This window comes from Gymnodraco acuticeps, unplaced genomic scaffold (genome assembly GCF_902827175.1).
Source record: "Gymnodraco acuticeps unplaced genomic scaffold, fGymAcu1.1, whole genome shotgun sequence".
Classification (NCBI taxonomy): domain Eukaryota; kingdom Metazoa; phylum Chordata; class Actinopteri; order Perciformes; family Bathydraconidae; genus Gymnodraco; species Gymnodraco acuticeps.
Window position 1 is genome coordinate 356,439 of NW_022990825.1, and position 16,509 is coordinate 372,947.

Sequence of the window (16,509 nt, forward strand, 5' to 3'; positions counted from 1 at the left end):
CAATGCGTTTCATCCGTCCACTAAACAGAAGCTAGCTCGATGCTATTTTGTAGGGTTTTGTGAACACACACTGTTAGAAGCAGTTACTTATCGTTAAAACGACTTCTTGGCAGCCATGACAACTATAAAAGACGGAGAGTACACGGCTACCATCTACAAACTGGTGAGAATATTGTTGTTAAAGTCGAGGTTAGCTTCCCAACTCAGTGGTAAGCTAGCATCACTATAACGGTAAACTATCAACCAAACTCCGACTATCTTACTGAAAAACATACACTGGACATATAACACGTTTCCGGAATTGTGCTGGAATGATTTTCACTTCGGCACACAATTACAACGATTAAACTAATTCAATACAAGTTTGATGTGTTTCTGTCTGTTAACATTACGCTACTTTACTCTAAATAATCTCTAATCTTTGCTGCAGTTTAGTGTAACGTTACACATGAGACACACATGACATACTTAACATTATCATAGAATTATTTTATTCTTCACTGACATTTGTTGTTAGTAACGTGTGTCCTGTCTATAATGTTAATACTGTTTAATAGGAACATCACAGTTAATTCCATATATTTCAGATTAAAGACGGACAGTATGTGGAAGCAATACATATCCTAAACGGCCAACTTCAAAAACACACGAAGGTAGGTGGATGTCTGTATTCTGTCAATCAAAACATTCCATACAAAACATACATGTCAAAAAATGTAAGACTACATCAACATATATGCATCTTGTCATGAATAATGAATTAGTAGCCCTTCCTTTTCCTTCTTTTAACTCCTCTACCCTCTTTTATAGTGACATTGACTTATTTTCATCTGTCCCCCATGTTTCCGAGTATTTTGATATATATTCATATTTTGAAGTTTCAAAGCTTTTTAAAACATTATCATTTATTTAGCTTCAGGGATTTACTCTTTCTGATTTGGAAATATTTAAAGCAATCCAGTTTTTTTTCAGGATTACCTTCATTGGGATTCTGTTAATATAAAAAACAGAGAGAACATTTCTTTTCAGGATATCAGAGATATTTTATTCAAAATAATGGGCATCAAATGTAATTGAATCCACAAGGATTTGCTTATTTTTCTGTTTAATTTCAATTGGAAAACCGGTTAAAGCTCTTATTGTAAAATTGTTGAAATGAAAGGTTCATTAATCAACCAGTAAAAAAAGAATTGCTGTTAATATTCCTGAGAGCCGTTTGAGCCATTTCTTAAAGCAAAGTGCAAAAAACGGCTTCCACAGATGTATTCATTGCTATCGGGGTGATAAGAGCATTCCATGGAATATAACAAAAAGTGTTTCTGAAGTGAATTACACACCACACCTTTAAGATATTGTTGTAATCTGAATGACTGAAGTATTAAAGCGTTAGTCGGACAAACCAAAGGATTTAAAGACGTCACATTGGGCTTCAGGCAGGATAGGATTTGTCCCTACAAGTTTATTTCAGATACCATCTGAACAATTCAACGATGATTCATAATAGGAATTGCCAAATCAGCACATCATAATTGCAATGTTTGCGACTTAATATTTAAAAACTGATGGGTTCAAAAAGATTGGTTACACTGATTTAAATTACCAGCTAACTTATGATTTATACCTTCTTTTTGTTTAAAGGTAAAGTACATTTGATGCCGTCATACTTCCTGGTGTCTTTCGGTTTTGCTACTGTATGTCTTGGTGTTTTTGATTGTTTAACCGCACACCCTTATTTAACACACACTGCAGACGACCATCAGGTTCACTCCCTCTTGCTTTCCTTTGTGTCCCAGTCCAGGGCAGCACTCTCTCTGCTGGGTTACTGCTACTATCACATCCAGGATTTCACCAACTCTGCAGAGTGCTACGAGCAGCTCACCCAGCTGCACCCGGAGGTGGAGGAGTACAAGGTGTACTACGCCCAGTCTCTTTACAAAGCTGGTGCTTACCCTGAGGCTACAAAGGCTTCCTTCGTGCTTGATAACCCCAGCAGTCACATCAAGGTACCGCCTGTACGCACTGCTAGACGAAGACAAAAAGATGATGTGAAAACCTTGTGTCTATGAAATGCCAGCTTTTATGTTGCTCCACTAAGACGCACTGCATTTTTTATGGACTCTGGCTCCAGGTGCACCATCACTGCATCAAATGTGCGATTTCAGAACAAATCCACCTTATTTACTCTGAATGTTTCACTCTGCCAACTCCATCTGTTACATCCATCACTGGGAGCAGTTGTTCAGCAGAAGTGCTCGAACAAATACATATGGGCCTTTAAATGCACACCTTATCAAATCAAGCAAGTCAAACGGTGTACAGCCCAACAACAGGAAACACATGCTATTACCAGGAATCAAAATAATGCAGATTTCAAATGGAATTTAAAGTTATAATCTTACAAATGTTGACATGCATTCATGTATTTTAAGACTGTCTGTCACCCCCATGTCTATTAAGACATTGATGTATCGCTGTGGGGTAACACAACGGAAACTAAACATCTGACTTGTGAATTTTTTTGCAAAAGAGGTCATGTTTGGAGATACTCAGATAGGGACGTATAATCTAATGTGATATAAGAGGAGGATTAAAGTCTAAATCTGAGTTTAATCCCATGTTATCACAATGTGATAAGTCTTCCCAGATGCTCAAGTGCACAAGCACTGAAAACAACATCTTTTTCACAATATGTCCCCTATAAGTTAGTTATATGATGGATCAAGTAGAAACATGATCCACAGGAAATGTGTGAATTAGTCATGGGAAAACTGGTTCAATCAAGATGCTACAAATGAATAATAGATGTATAGATTAGAGTTGGTATTTCATTGTATTGCTTAATTCTTATTCCCCAAAGCCAAACCAGCACTTACCTTTACCCCTCTCTCTTTGTTTTTCTCTCTTCCACAGATGGTCAAGCTGCAAGCCTGCATCAAATATTGTGAGGAAGATTACTCCGCTGCCAAGGTGACGAGGGCGCTCACACTATCTGTTAATGCATATGAATTATACCATTTCAGGTTTGAATCATTACTATCTGCTGCCCACACACACACACACACACGCACACACGCACGCACGCACACACACACACACCACTAACTGCAGTGTGTGTGTGTGTGTGTGTGTGTGTGTGTAGTCACTCCTGGAGCAGCTTCCCCAGGAAGACCCGGACTATGTCTACAATACGGGCTGTCTGCTTTACCAGGACGGGAAGTACGAGGAGGCCTGCAAGAAGTTCACGTCTGCCCTTCAAGTGCTGGGATACGTGCCAGGTAGTTCACATATACACACACACACACACACACACACACACACACACACACACACACACACACACACACACACACACACACACACACACACACACACACACACACACACACACACACCACACACACACACACACACCACACACACACACACACACACGTTGTTACACCATTGTGATATTAAAGTTATTATTCTGACACTAAAGATCATCTCACCTCTATTAATCCTGCTAACTGATGTGTTCAAACTTAAGCTGCATTCCTTTTCCCACGCTACCGAGTCCGAAAGCATCGATTTTGTCCACAGAATAAACAAAATGAGAGGTTATGACTTTAATGTTAGTAAAAGCCAGTGTCTCCGTTTCGGTGGTATTTAGGGTTTGGCTTTACAGAAGGATACGTGGCAGAGATTTCAACATGTATACTCTTTAAGTGGCCCTTGCTACACAAGACTTCACATTTGTGTGTCTTTATTACGTCGAGCTGTAAATGGGCGGTGAAGAAGTTAGTTTCACAACAGTTGTGACTTTGGGATTGTTAAAGTGATTGGATAACATCATCTTTAAAGGAGAATCCTCACAGAATAATACAGCAAAGGCCTCAATACCAATGCCAACAAACAGGGCTTTGAATGGACTCTTAAAGAGGCCATATTATGCTTTTTGGGGTGTTCCTTTTCCTGTATTGTAAATGGTCTGCACAGGCTAAAATCTCAAAGTTTCCCTCATCCCTGATTTGTAGGTGAGGTGTTCTTTGCAGAGGGCATACTGGATTCAAATCGAATTCTTGATTAGAAATCCCATTTAATTGTGAAAGTACTTTCACTGAGATGTCCTAGATGTGTGCACAGGTCCAAATAGTGTAAATCAAAGAACTCCCAACTCCATTCTTACTATTTAATACACAGTCGACTTTTTTCGCTCCGTCCTATTCTTGAGATGAGGCGATATGTAAAGGCAGCAGTAGTTCCCTTGCTCTATTACACATGGATATGCTGTTAGTGTACTCCCATATTACTGTCCCTGTACATTCATATATCTCCACTCCAAGGTCTTGAGCCCACATTTGCGAGATTGCACCGTTTACTTTACTGGACTTGTAAACGGACCTAATACCATCGTCTCACTATAAACCCATTGCTTGGTTCTTTATTGCTCAGTTGGTGACATTTCCAGATTAAATGTGCACCATGTTTGACAATGATTGATATACCTTGCATCAAATGTTTTGCAGTCGTTAATCAGAGCAACACAACATTAAGGGGAAGGGGACACCTTAAGAGTTTTTACGAGCTGGGGAAGTGGAGGCGAATAATATGATAAGAGAAATGTTGAAGGGCTATCAAGTAGAGATTGGGTTTGAAATCCTCTCCACAGGAAGCATTTAAATGTCATCCTGGTATCTCTGCCCTCCTGTTTCTCAGCTCTGTCATACAACATCGCCCTGTGCTTCTACAGCGTGAAGAACTACGCTCAGGCCCTCAAACACATCGGAGAGATCATCGAGAGAGGCATCAGAGAACATCCGGGTAGAACCACAGCGCAAAGACACTGCCATTATTTCATCTGTGTTCATTCAGCAAAAAGAGTTCAGTGGAATCTTTAGTCTTCTTACATTATTTCATGATCTTCCAACAAATCTTTGTGACCTAATGCATCAGAGCTGAGCGTGGGGATGACGACCGAGGGCATCGACGTGCACAGTGTGGGCAACACGCTGGTGCTGCATCACACCGCCCTGATCGAAGCCTTCAACCTCAAAGCTGCCATCGAATACCAGCTGAAGAACTGTAAGTTCCTCACTCGGAGCCTCTGACTCTCATGTAACGAGCAGGATGGAGAATATTGCTACATCTTCACAAAATAACCTTGATTCCTCATAGAAAGAATGATTCGGCTACTCTCCAAAACTCATTCAACAGTTGTTTCATCTATTGCCAGCCTTCATATTTGTAATTGCTTTGTGACCTCATTTTAACTTTAACTTGATGATACTTGAAGTATTCTACTTCAAGTATCATCAAGTTAAAGGTTCCTTGCAAAGCGTTTGGACCGCTCAATGCTTTCACGATGCATGAAAGAGGAAGACTACAAGCTGGAGACATTTCAAAGATATACACTTGTTTTGTCTTCAAGAAAAATCCATATGGCCCCGTTTAAATGTTGATTATTTATTTATTTGCACATTTACAGTACACATGTTTAAAAAAAAATGACAAATCCCTAAAAGACGGACATTTAAAAAATATTTTGAATACAAAGTCTGAACAGTTTGAAGGAGAGTTTAGAAGCCAAACATGGCTAGGAAAGATACATCATGTTAGATATCAATACAAAGATAAAAACAAATAGAGAGCATGCTTATTTTAAGTTTCCAGACTAAGTAGTAATTCAAACATTTTTAGAAATATACATTTTACAAAGATGTTTACAAGTAAGTAAGGAATGGTTGCCGCGATGGAATGATTGGGAAAGGGAAGACAATCTCAAGACAATTTGGTTCTTAGAGTGTCTCGGGGAATATGACTGAATGTCAAGTTGAGTTTGATTAAATTACGTTTTTGGGATCTACAAACAAAAGTATGTATTGGAACACTGACGGTAAAAGACTGAAACTAACCGCTTCCTTTTCTGTTTTCTTTTCTGTTGCTTCCCTGCAGCGAAAGGATCTCAGGAGGCTTTGACAGACATGCCCCCCCGATCAGAGGAGGTGTGTGTGTGTGTGTGTTGTGTGTGTGTGGTGTGTGGTGTGTGTGGTGTGTGTGTGTGTGTGTAGTGTGTGTGTGTGTGTGTGTGTGTGTGTGTGTGTGTGTGTGTGTGTGTGTGTGTGTGTGTGTGTGTGTGTGTTTGTGTGTGTTGTGTGTGTGTGTGTGTGTGTGTGTGTGTGTGTGTGTGTGTGTGTGTGTGTTGTGTGTGTGTGTGTGTGTGTGTGTGTGTGTGTGTGGTGTGTGTGTGTGTGTGTGTGTGTGTGTTGTGTGTGTGTGTGTGTGTGTGTTGTGTGGTGTGTGTGTGTGTGTGTGTGTGTGTTGTGAGAGTGCTGCCTGGACCTGCCTGCTGACAGCCTGCAGATAGTAGAGATGAATAGAACGTTAGAACAGAGGCTTACATGGAAGTAATGATAATACTTGTGTTGTCTTCAAACGGCTTCATTTACATTAATGTACAGAAGTGCTCTGTCCTTGGCCAAATGTGGATCTGCCACTGAGTCATCAATGTCCAGTTATCCTGAGATACAGAGAGAGAAATGAACCACCAGTGCCCCCTAGTGGAATGTAATACTTACTGCAGTTTGTCAGACCAACCCAAAGATATTCACTTTACCACGATAACAAAACCCATACACAGCAGAAAATCTACAAATCTGAGAGGCTCGATACAGAATATTCTGTATTTTTACATATCCACTATTCTTTGCAATTCCAGGTTATAATTCCAATTCTTAAATATTGATACTTATGCTGCTTATACTGTGATGTGTGTGTTTCTTCAGGAGCTGGACCCCGTGACGCTACACAACCAGGCTCTGTTGAACATGGACACGAAGCCGTCGGAGGGCTTTGAGAAGCTGGCCTTCCTGCTGCAGCAACCCTCCTTCCCCCCCGTCACCTTCGGGAACCTGCTGCTGCTCTACTGCAAACATGAGGTACTGCACACAACAGGTTGCAGGCGATTGTCATGTATTAGGTAGGCTTGAGAAATGAATTCTTTGCTCAAAGACTTCTGAGCTTAATTATTGCACAGTACTTTCCCACCTAGCCTGTGGCAGTTTGAACAAATGTGTTTCTTTCCCCCCAAAAGCTGTTTCATTACCAATTCCACACTATATTTTGAGACTGAAAAACATACATTACCTTCACCTGTCAAACAGGCCATTACTAATTATGCTAATTATCATCAATTATCATTCGACCCGAGGACTGCGTCAGCAGTTTCCTCCATACGGCACACAGTGAGGGTCCATGCGGGGAGGAGCACTGTTTTGAATAGGAGTCATGTGGCGTGAGTGTTAGTGGAAAGAGCTCAAAACACACAGAGGGCTGAAAGAGAGGTTGGTATTAATGTCAATGATGTCCTCCCTCTCATTCTCAGTACTTTGACCTGGCTGCTGACGTCCTGGCAGAGAACGCCCATCTCACATACAAGTTCCTCACACCGGTAAGTTACACTCTGAACCAATCCATGTGTTTTCAGTTCCTAATTCACACTTCAGGAACTCACATGTTCTGTTTCTGTTTGCCTGCACTAATGAAAAAGTGTTGTTGTTTCCTTTCCAGTACATGTATGAGTTTCTTGATGCCCTGTTGACCTGTCAGACAGCACCAGAGGAGGTACTACACATTTTCTTTTTACAATAAAAGCTACTTTTTACGTTTGCTTTACTGCATGCTTACAGTATTTCCCATCGACCTCAGCAGCACTGAGCTATTGTAAGCATATACAGTACACATATTCATTCACCATAAGACTATTACCAGTTAATGTGTCACATTTGGGTTTAAAGCTTGTTCCACTGCCCCCAAGAGGTCAAACAACCCTTTATGTAACTGTAAAGGGAGAACACTGATAAATCCATTTAAACTTTCTGTTACATAAACAATTGCTTTTATAATCCCAAGAAGCACAGCTTAATCAAATGTTGAAAAGTTTGGATTTCAAAACGACTTGGGATTGAATAAAGGTTTAAGGAGGTGATCAAAAACAGCTTATAGTCACCACATTACATTAAGCTTTCATTCTCAGTGTGCAGGAACCTCATTATATTATCTGGGCTGAAGCCAACCTTGTCATTTTGTAATTTACTCCAAAATCTGTTTATTTGTGTTTGTTCATCCATCAATAAACTGTCTGTTTATTCCACAGGCTTTTAGGAAGTTTGATGAGATGAACGGCAAACTGACGGAGCAGTTACGGAAACTGGCCAAGCAGGTTGTTTTCCTCCTTTGTTCTTTCTCACTTGTTATGCATTGTCCTGTACGCATGTGTATTTGCCCATATCTTAAAGGTCCCCTATTATACTGTTTTTCATCAATACCTTATAGGTCTCAGATATATACAGAACATGTCCCTGATTGGCTGAAACACCAAACAGATCATTGTAGCATCCCATAATCCCCTCTGTTTCAGCCCTGTTTCCAAAGTGCTGATTCCCTGTCTGTTACTTTAGATTAAAATAAGGAGCCCCTCCCCACGCCCCTCTGAGAGATATTTGGTTAAAAAGAACACAATGGAGCTCTAGGAGGAGATTCAGGTGATAAGGTGTGTGTGTGTGGGGGGGGGGGTACCTTGGTTGGTGATTGGCTAATGGTTACACAAGCCGAAAAATCGTTATGACATCATAAAGTGGCCAAAATCTGATCAGCTCATTTTCAGACAGGTTTTCATATAAATGGATCAGGACAAAAAGAGAGAGAATCTTTGTTCCTGAAACTTTCAGAATGTCTTCACACAGAGGGGACACATGTTGATGTAGAAAAGACGTGAAAAAGTGGATTTTGCATAATAGGTGACCTTTAATCTTAAGGATTTTACGATGTTGTATTTTAGTGTTGCCTCTGTGTTTAGTGTCCTGTCTGTCTGTAACTTTGTGTGGTAGTGTTACCACTGACAGGTCTCTCTTGAAAATGAGACCTTGTGTCTCAATGAGATCTACACCTGTATAAATAAAGGCTAAATAAAAAAATGTAACACAATAGACATATCAGCCTAATATGTAAGACAAGTCATGATGAAACACTGCCCTGGATCCTTTATTACAGTAAGGATTCTTTTCATGTATGTTTCTCAATATGTTATATCTATAAATTGAGAATAGTGGATTTTGAAGGCTCTGATTTGTTTTGGCTGAGTGTTGTTTTTGTCCTCTGCTGTAAGGTGCAGGAAGCCAGGCTGACTAGGGATGATGAAGCTCAGAAGAAATGTCTGCAGGACTACGACCTGATGCAGGAGAAGTGAGGACACACACACAAATATATAAATATGTAACCCTCAGCTTCTATTTGGTTCACTAATTCACCCAAAAAAGATTCAGATGACATAACTCCTCCCCCCACCATTGAACTGTCCCGGTCGTCTCCCAGGTACATCGTGGTGCTGATGGCCCAGTCCAAGATCTACTGGAACCGGGAGAACTTCCAGATGGTTGAGAAGATTTTCCGAAAGTCGGTAGAGGTCTGCAATGAGGACGACACCTGGAAGCTGAACGTAGCCCACGTGCTCTTCATGCAGAACAAGTACAAGGAGGCCATCGGCTTCTACGAGCCCATCGTCAAGAAGCACTATGATAATGTGAGTGCCTCAGGGCGGCCGCGTCACGAAGAACGTGGAGAACATAAATGTGTGGAGGAGGGACACTTCCATTATTTGTGCGAGATTAATTATTGAGAGTTAATGCATATCTGCAATACCATATTATGGCCATTGTAGGTCAAACTAAATCATGATGATGGAGCTGGTGTGAAAGTGGTGGTAGTCTGAGAGAAAAGAGAATAAGTCTGAATCTTAGGAAAAACCAAGTTGGATATTTTCTAAGATTAAATAATTAAATACATGAGAAAAAAAATCACTAAATTACAACATTAAATTGGTAAATGTACAACTCCAAAATACTTTGAGATTATAAAGTCATACATCTTAGTTAGTTTCTTTTTTGAGATTGAGAATTGAAGAAGTTTCTCTCAATATGACCTTCATGGCCTTAATACTCCTTCATAAACTTCAGACGCTTAAACAAAAGTATTTTGAAGATAAAATGCGCACAATGCATGGGATCAGCCCCGATGTCAGAGTGAGGTCAGGACTAATCGTTGACAGTTTGCCTTTTTGTCCAGGTGGAGCAGTGTAACATTCAAGAGTGTCCCTGCAAGTGCAAACCCTCGGTAAAAATAGATGAGCAGCTCTGCGTCGATCTGCAGTGTTTTCTGAAATGTGTGCATGATATGAGTTTCATTCTTTTCTGCTGTGTGGATTTTTTGATTTGGTTTGCAGTGCTGGTTTTGTTTTGAATCTGAAAATCATGATTTTCGTCCAATTTCAGGGAACTTCAGTCACTCAGCTGAGGGTTCTAGAATGTTTTCTTTCCTCACTGAAAAATTAAACATTACATTACATGTCACTTGTTAGACCAGGGGTGTCAAACTCCATTTCATCACGGGCCACATCAGCATTATGGTTGCACTCAAAGTAACTTTAAGACTATATAAAAATACATATATAAATATTTAATATATATAAAATAATGTATATAATATTACATTATTGCCTCTGCATTGGATTATTATCAGATAGGGTAATAACTTCATAATTAACTACGTCTGAAAGCAGAAGTCTAAGGCAAATAATTGCAAGTCTCTTCAGTGAGAATGTCACAATGATTTGAAAAGAAAAGTCAAATTCTGAAGAAAGAAGGTAAAAAAAAAAGAAGGAAATTCTAACAAAAAGGCACATTCTAAGATAAAAGGCATATTTTGAAGAAAAAAAGCCAAATTCTGAGAAAAAAGTCAAATTTGAGATGCATTGTGGGACATGTAGTTTATGGGCAACGTGCTTCTGTAAATCGGCATGTAACCGTATAATAAACATAATATTCTTTCAGAGCTGTTGTGGGCCACATAAAATGAAGTCACAGGCCGGATTTGGCCCCCGGGCCTTGAGTTTGACACCCCTGTGTTAGACGCTTTTATCCAAAGTGACTTACTTACTCAATACTGTGGGCAATCCCCACAGGAGCAATTTGGGGTGAAGTGTCTTGCCCAGGGACACAACGACATGCTGACTGCAGTGGGGTTTGAACCTGTGCCACACGATGATGCTAAACACTTTAACATCATCGTGTTCATGACGTTTTAATCATGTTCTATTCTAAATAACCTCAAATCAGTTTGTGGAAACTTGCACGCACCCTGGATTGGTTTTGAAGTTTGTTAAATTCTGAGTGTTGTAAATATATTGTAAAGTTAACAAAAAATGTGTGTGTTTGTGTGTGTCTGTGTGTCCCATTGTAGATCCTGAATGTGAGCGCTGTGGTCCTGGCCAACCTGTGTGTGTCCTACATCCTGACCAGCCAGAATGAGGAGGTACTGTTCACAGAGATGAACACAATTTAACATAAAATTCTGTACTGTCATTTAGTACACCTTTTTCTATTATATACTACTTTTAATTAAATATATTTCAGAGGGATTTTACTTTCATTTTACTTTTATTCTTTGTGTCTCTGTATGGCAGTGGTTCTCAAACTTTTTCTGTCCGGCCCCCCCTTTGGAGAAAAAAAAAAGTCGGGGCCCCCCAACACAAATAGTCAGGCTCAGTGGCGGCGCCAGAGATTTCTTTTGGGGGTTCTGTGGGGTAGCTTGACATTTCATAGAGGGTGCTCAAACATTTAGGGTTTCCCATTAATGTACCGGTCGCTGTCGCAATGTTCTACTGCAACACTCGCCATGCATATACACAGTGTTCCCGCAACTGTCACAATGAAGGCTCGATAATCAGCTCACGGCATATAGGTGTAAGCAGGGGTAAAGTGCTATTTTTACAGGTGGTGTGTGGACCTCACATAGGGGGGTCCGGGGGCATGCTCCCCCGGGAAGATTTATTTTTAAATATTGAAGTTAAATGCATCAATCTGGTGCACTTTGAGAGCAAAATGAAGAGATCTATGGATACCTCTCTCAACACCCATTTGAAACAGAACTGAAGATTTACTTTTTCTTTATGGATATTTTACAAATCACCCTTTTAAACTTTTTTTTTTTTTTACTGTCATCTAGTATTTCATAGCTGTTTTTCATTTATTCTCTTATTTTTGTAACTACAATGATCATATAAACGTGTGCCTCGGAAATAATTGTTTACATTAATGGTGACCAAAACGTTTGAGACCCACTGAGATAACACTGAGAGAGTCCTTTATCTCACTGAGTCTCTCAGTCTGACAGGAGAGGACTCTCCTCCACCTTGTTGTTGAAAAAACTCCTTATATCCGTTAGCGTAGCTCGCTAGCACCAGAAGCTAACAACAACGATCTCCGGTACCGGTGCGCTCTCTCCTCTCTCTCTCTCTCTCTCTCTCTCTCTCTCTCTCTCTCTCTCTCTCTCCTCTCTCTCTCCTCTCTCTCTCTCTCTCTCTCTCTCTCTCTCTCTCACACAAAATGACTCGTTCCACACACACACACACACACAGTCGAGCTTTAATGAAACACAGAGACCCAGACGTAATAGTACTGTACTGCATCATATTATTTTCGAATCAATAATTTTTCAAATTATGATTTCTTTTTTTTTTTAATCTTTTTTTTTTTTTATAACCATTTTTCCTCCTGGTCTCTTGCGCCCCCCCTGGCATGCCCGCCACTTTGAGAACCACTGCTGTATGGTAATAATGTTTGTCGCGTAATCTTTATCTTCAGTATAAAAATTCCAGTTTCCTCCTCTCGTTGTCTTACAGGCTGAAGAGCTGATGAGGAAGATTGAGAAGGAGGAAGAGCAGATCTCCTACGACGACCCCGACAAGAAGGTGTTCCACCTCTGCATCGTCAACCTGGTCATCGGGTGAGTTTACAGCTTGAAAAATCTGCTTTCACGTTGCTTATTAGGTTTTGCCACCAAGAACCTCATGATTTAAAAATATTTCACGTGCATGTGCATGCACCTTTATATATACGTCTATGGTATTAACTAGTACTGCGTGTTCATTGTATGTATTAGACAGGCTTTTGTTAGCCCTGGAACAAAAAAAAGTTCCTTTACTATAAAGTTCACACTTATGGAGACCCAAAGTGTTTATCATCAAATAAACACATCAGGCATTGTTCAATAAATACTATCATTAATAAATACAGAAAAAATATGTTAAGAACGAAATAATCAAATGTATGTTAAACCTGAGCTCATTTATCATGCAATCAGGATTCATCCTGATGTATCTCAGGTCCTTGTTCCTATATGCAGCAGTTATATGTTCTTTTCATCACAATCTTTGTGTGTAAACCAAAGAGCTGCGAGGTTTGGCGAGGACACTAAGAGACTAAGTTACTTTTTGACGATTATCCAAATCTGTATAAAAAATCTTGCAACTTACGGTTCGCTTTTGAGCTTTTCCTGAAGCTTTTAACCAAGACATTTTCAGCAGATTGCCAGTATGACAGTATCAACTGACCTAAGCAAGTTCCTTTCAAGGTGGAAGAAAAAGGAAGGAATGTTAAAAAGGACCTTTTAGTAAGTATTGCTGTTCTGACTGAATTAGTTTGTTTTTCAGGACGCTGTACTGTGCTAAGGGAAACTATGATTTTGGCATATCTCGTGTCATCAAGAGCCTGGAGCCTTACAATAAGAAGGTCAGTTATTCCATTGTTCCCTGGGTTCCTTTTTTAGAAAGTTTCTAGCAAATGCTTTAAGAAAGGGATAATGTGCAACGTGTGAGATGGTCATTAATGAGAAAAGCACACCGGTCGAAGCAGCGTCTATTCTCCTTAGCAACGGCCTGCTCTCCTTAATAGTGGTCTGTTATTGAAAATGTAAAACCTCTGGAAGGTCCAAATTGACCAATCAGATTTGAGTATTCAACTAAGCCATGTAATAAAAACAGTAAACATTCAATACATATTTTAAGGGAAATAGTTTGTTGTTCATTGTGCAGCAAGCAGTGTCTGAGCAGTGCGCCATAAACACAACTACAAGAAAGTGCTCATTTAAAATACAAACATTCATTCTTTTGAACCAAAAAGAGTTACCCCCCCAGAGAAGAGTCTCTTTTGATCTGATCCAGTCGCAGCTGAGTCCACTGAAGCTCCAGCTGAGAACACAGGCTGTCATCCCGAGTGTTGCCCCCTCTCAGCCTCGTACAAATCCCCACCATAGACTCACATTCACTGTGAAATCAGAGAGGAGTCCAGGAATGTGAGCCTGTGGAGCCACATACATTCAACCAAGCAATCTGACCGCCATGTCTGAACTCCTTCCAACAGAAGGAAGACTTCTCTGCCACGTATCCTTCTGTAAAGCCAAACCCTAAATACCACCGAAACGGAGACACTGGCTTTTACTAACATTAAAGTCATAACCTCTCATTTTGTTTATTCTGTGGACAAAATCAATGCTTTTCGGACTCGGTAGCGTGGGAAAAGGAATGCAGCTGAAGTTTTGAAACACATCAGTTTGCAGGATTAATAGAGGTGAGATGATCTTTAGTGTCAGAATAATAACATTTAATATCACAATTGTGTGTGTAGTGTGTGTGTGTGGTGTGTGTGTGTGTGTGTGTTGTGGTGTGTGGTGTGCTGGTGTGTGTGTGTGTATGTGTGTGTGTGGTGTGTGGTGTGTGTGGTGGTGTGTGTGTGTGTGTGTGTGTGTGTGGTGTGTGTGTGTGTGTGTGTGTGTGTGTGTGTGTGTGTGTGTGTGTGTGTGTGTGTGTGTGTGTGTGTGTGTGTTGTGTGTGTGTGTTGTGTGTGTGTGTGTGTGTGTGGTGTGGTGTGTGTGTGTGTTGTGTGTGTGTGTGTGTGTGTGTGGTGTGTGTGTGTGTGTGTGTGTGTGTGTGTGTGTGTGTAGCTGGGAACAGACACATGGTTCTACGCCAAGCGTTGTTTCCTCTCCCTGCTGGAGAACATGTCCAAACACATGGTCATGCTGAGGGACGCTGTGGTACAGGAGTGTATCCAGTTCCTGGAGCACTGCGAGGGTAAGCAGCATCCACACACACACCACACCACACACAACCACACACACAACACACACAACCTGCAAAAGTGCTGGCCTGTGACAATAATTGATGTCTTCAGTTTGTAACAAAACACTATTATCCCTTTGAGAGAGCAAATGCAGATCCATTATGTTTTCACATTTCAGTTTTATAAATGACAGTCATTTATAAAACTGAAATCTGGCTGAAATAGGAAGCCAGATGTAGCCTCTATGCCTGGATATTTTCTGCAGCATCACCATCAGGTCGGAATTGGTTGTATACTGAACATCATTATTTTCTTAGCTAAGCGACAGTGACAAACCGACTAACAAACCAGACACAAACCTAACACTACTTCCAGTGTCGGCCAACATTCTGGCAAAACCTGAAAGTCATTTCATTTATTGTCAAGAGATACTAGAGCTTGCCTTCTTGTGAGATGGGTTTATTCATGTGGACTTATGACAAAACAAGTATCTGCTTTCTCAAGATAACAAGATCATTTATCACAAGAAAACAACCTTTGTTTTCTCAAGGTCATGGGATTGTTATGGAGAACTCTAAAAAGTTATGTGGATGTAGGAGACAGACCTTTTGGGGAAGATATATAACCCACTTCTTCTCATATACTAGTGAAGGCGCTCATTTGAATTTGTAAAACATATATATATATTTGTGTACATATCTGAATAAAATGACAGTGATAACAACAATAAAAAATAGGATGCATAAACATAATTATTTTTACAATATATGTAATAGGACCTAAGTAACAAATGGTATGTTGTTGAGTGTGAGGTAACATCAGTGTGTCTCGCCTGTAGTGTACGGTAAGGAGGTCACGGCCATCATCGAGCAGCCTCTGGAGGAGACCCACTCCCACATCGGAAAGAACACCGTCACCTACGAGGCCAGAATGCTCAAGGCGCTTTTCTACGAGGTCATTGGCTGGAACAAGTGACAGGAGTCACAGCAACACATGAGGTGTTTTACCACTTTGAAGGAGAATGGAGCAAGGCACAGAGACAGCATAACAAGGCCTGCTGTGCAAGCTCCTTATTCCTGGGAATCAAATCCAGTTCCCAGTTCTGACTCCTTCGGGCAGCGCTTGGACAGCTCACACCCCAGGTGAAGCTGTTATTTAGAAATGGAGTGAATCCGGGGGAGTTTGGGCAAAAAGATGGCTGCAGCAGATGTGACATCATCAGTTTGTGTTCTTTCTCAATGTAATGGCGTCTTTGCTTCACTTCACAGACTCTCTGACATTCATATTTATTTAGTACTTTTATTATCAGTACTACTTTTGTACTGCTGTAGAGGATATCATGTGTATATATACATATATATAAAGCAGACTTGTTTATTGTGTTTACATGGAATACGTGATACATTTTGTACGTAAGCTCCTCTACAGATGTCCTCTTTGGTCAGTGCTGGTTGTACAGCTGCCTGCTAGCTTTATATTCAGTAGCTACAAATAATTTAAAGAAAATAAAGATATTTTTGGAAGAAAAAACTGCTTACGATGTTTTTCTTTAAGTGAATATTTCATGGCCTTTTAAAAG

The 16,509-nt window shown here is 40.3% G+C and overlaps 1 protein-coding gene across 3 annotated transcripts; it reads left to right on the forward strand.

Moving 5' to 3' along the window:
• Positions 1 to 16,470, forward strand: flr (fleer). Of its 3 annotated transcripts, none has more exons than XM_034232877.1 (19): positions 1 to 163; positions 588 to 653; positions 1,794 to 2,003; positions 2,911 to 2,967; positions 3,140 to 3,275; positions 4,696 to 4,800; positions 4,933 to 5,061; positions 5,932 to 5,981; positions 6,762 to 6,914; positions 7,361 to 7,426; positions 7,546 to 7,599; positions 8,132 to 8,197; positions 9,143 to 9,219; positions 9,349 to 9,556; positions 11,272 to 11,343; positions 12,713 to 12,816; positions 13,523 to 13,601; positions 14,812 to 14,941; positions 15,769 to 16,470. In XM_034232877.1, the coding sequence occupies exons 1-19, from the start codon at positions 116 to 118 to the stop codon at positions 15,903 to 15,905; spliced, it is 1,947 nt and encodes a 648-aa protein (XP_034088768.1). In that variant the 5' UTR covers positions 1 to 115; the 3' UTR covers positions 15,906 to 16,470. The 3 variants fall into 3 exon arrangements, with proteins under 3 accessions (XP_034088768.1, XP_034088769.1, XP_034088771.1); XM_034232878.1 differs by having other exon boundaries at positions 9,149 to 9,219; XM_034232880.1 differs by lacking the exon at positions 588 to 653.
• The last annotated feature ends 39 nt before the right edge of the window (positions 16,471 to 16,509 follow it).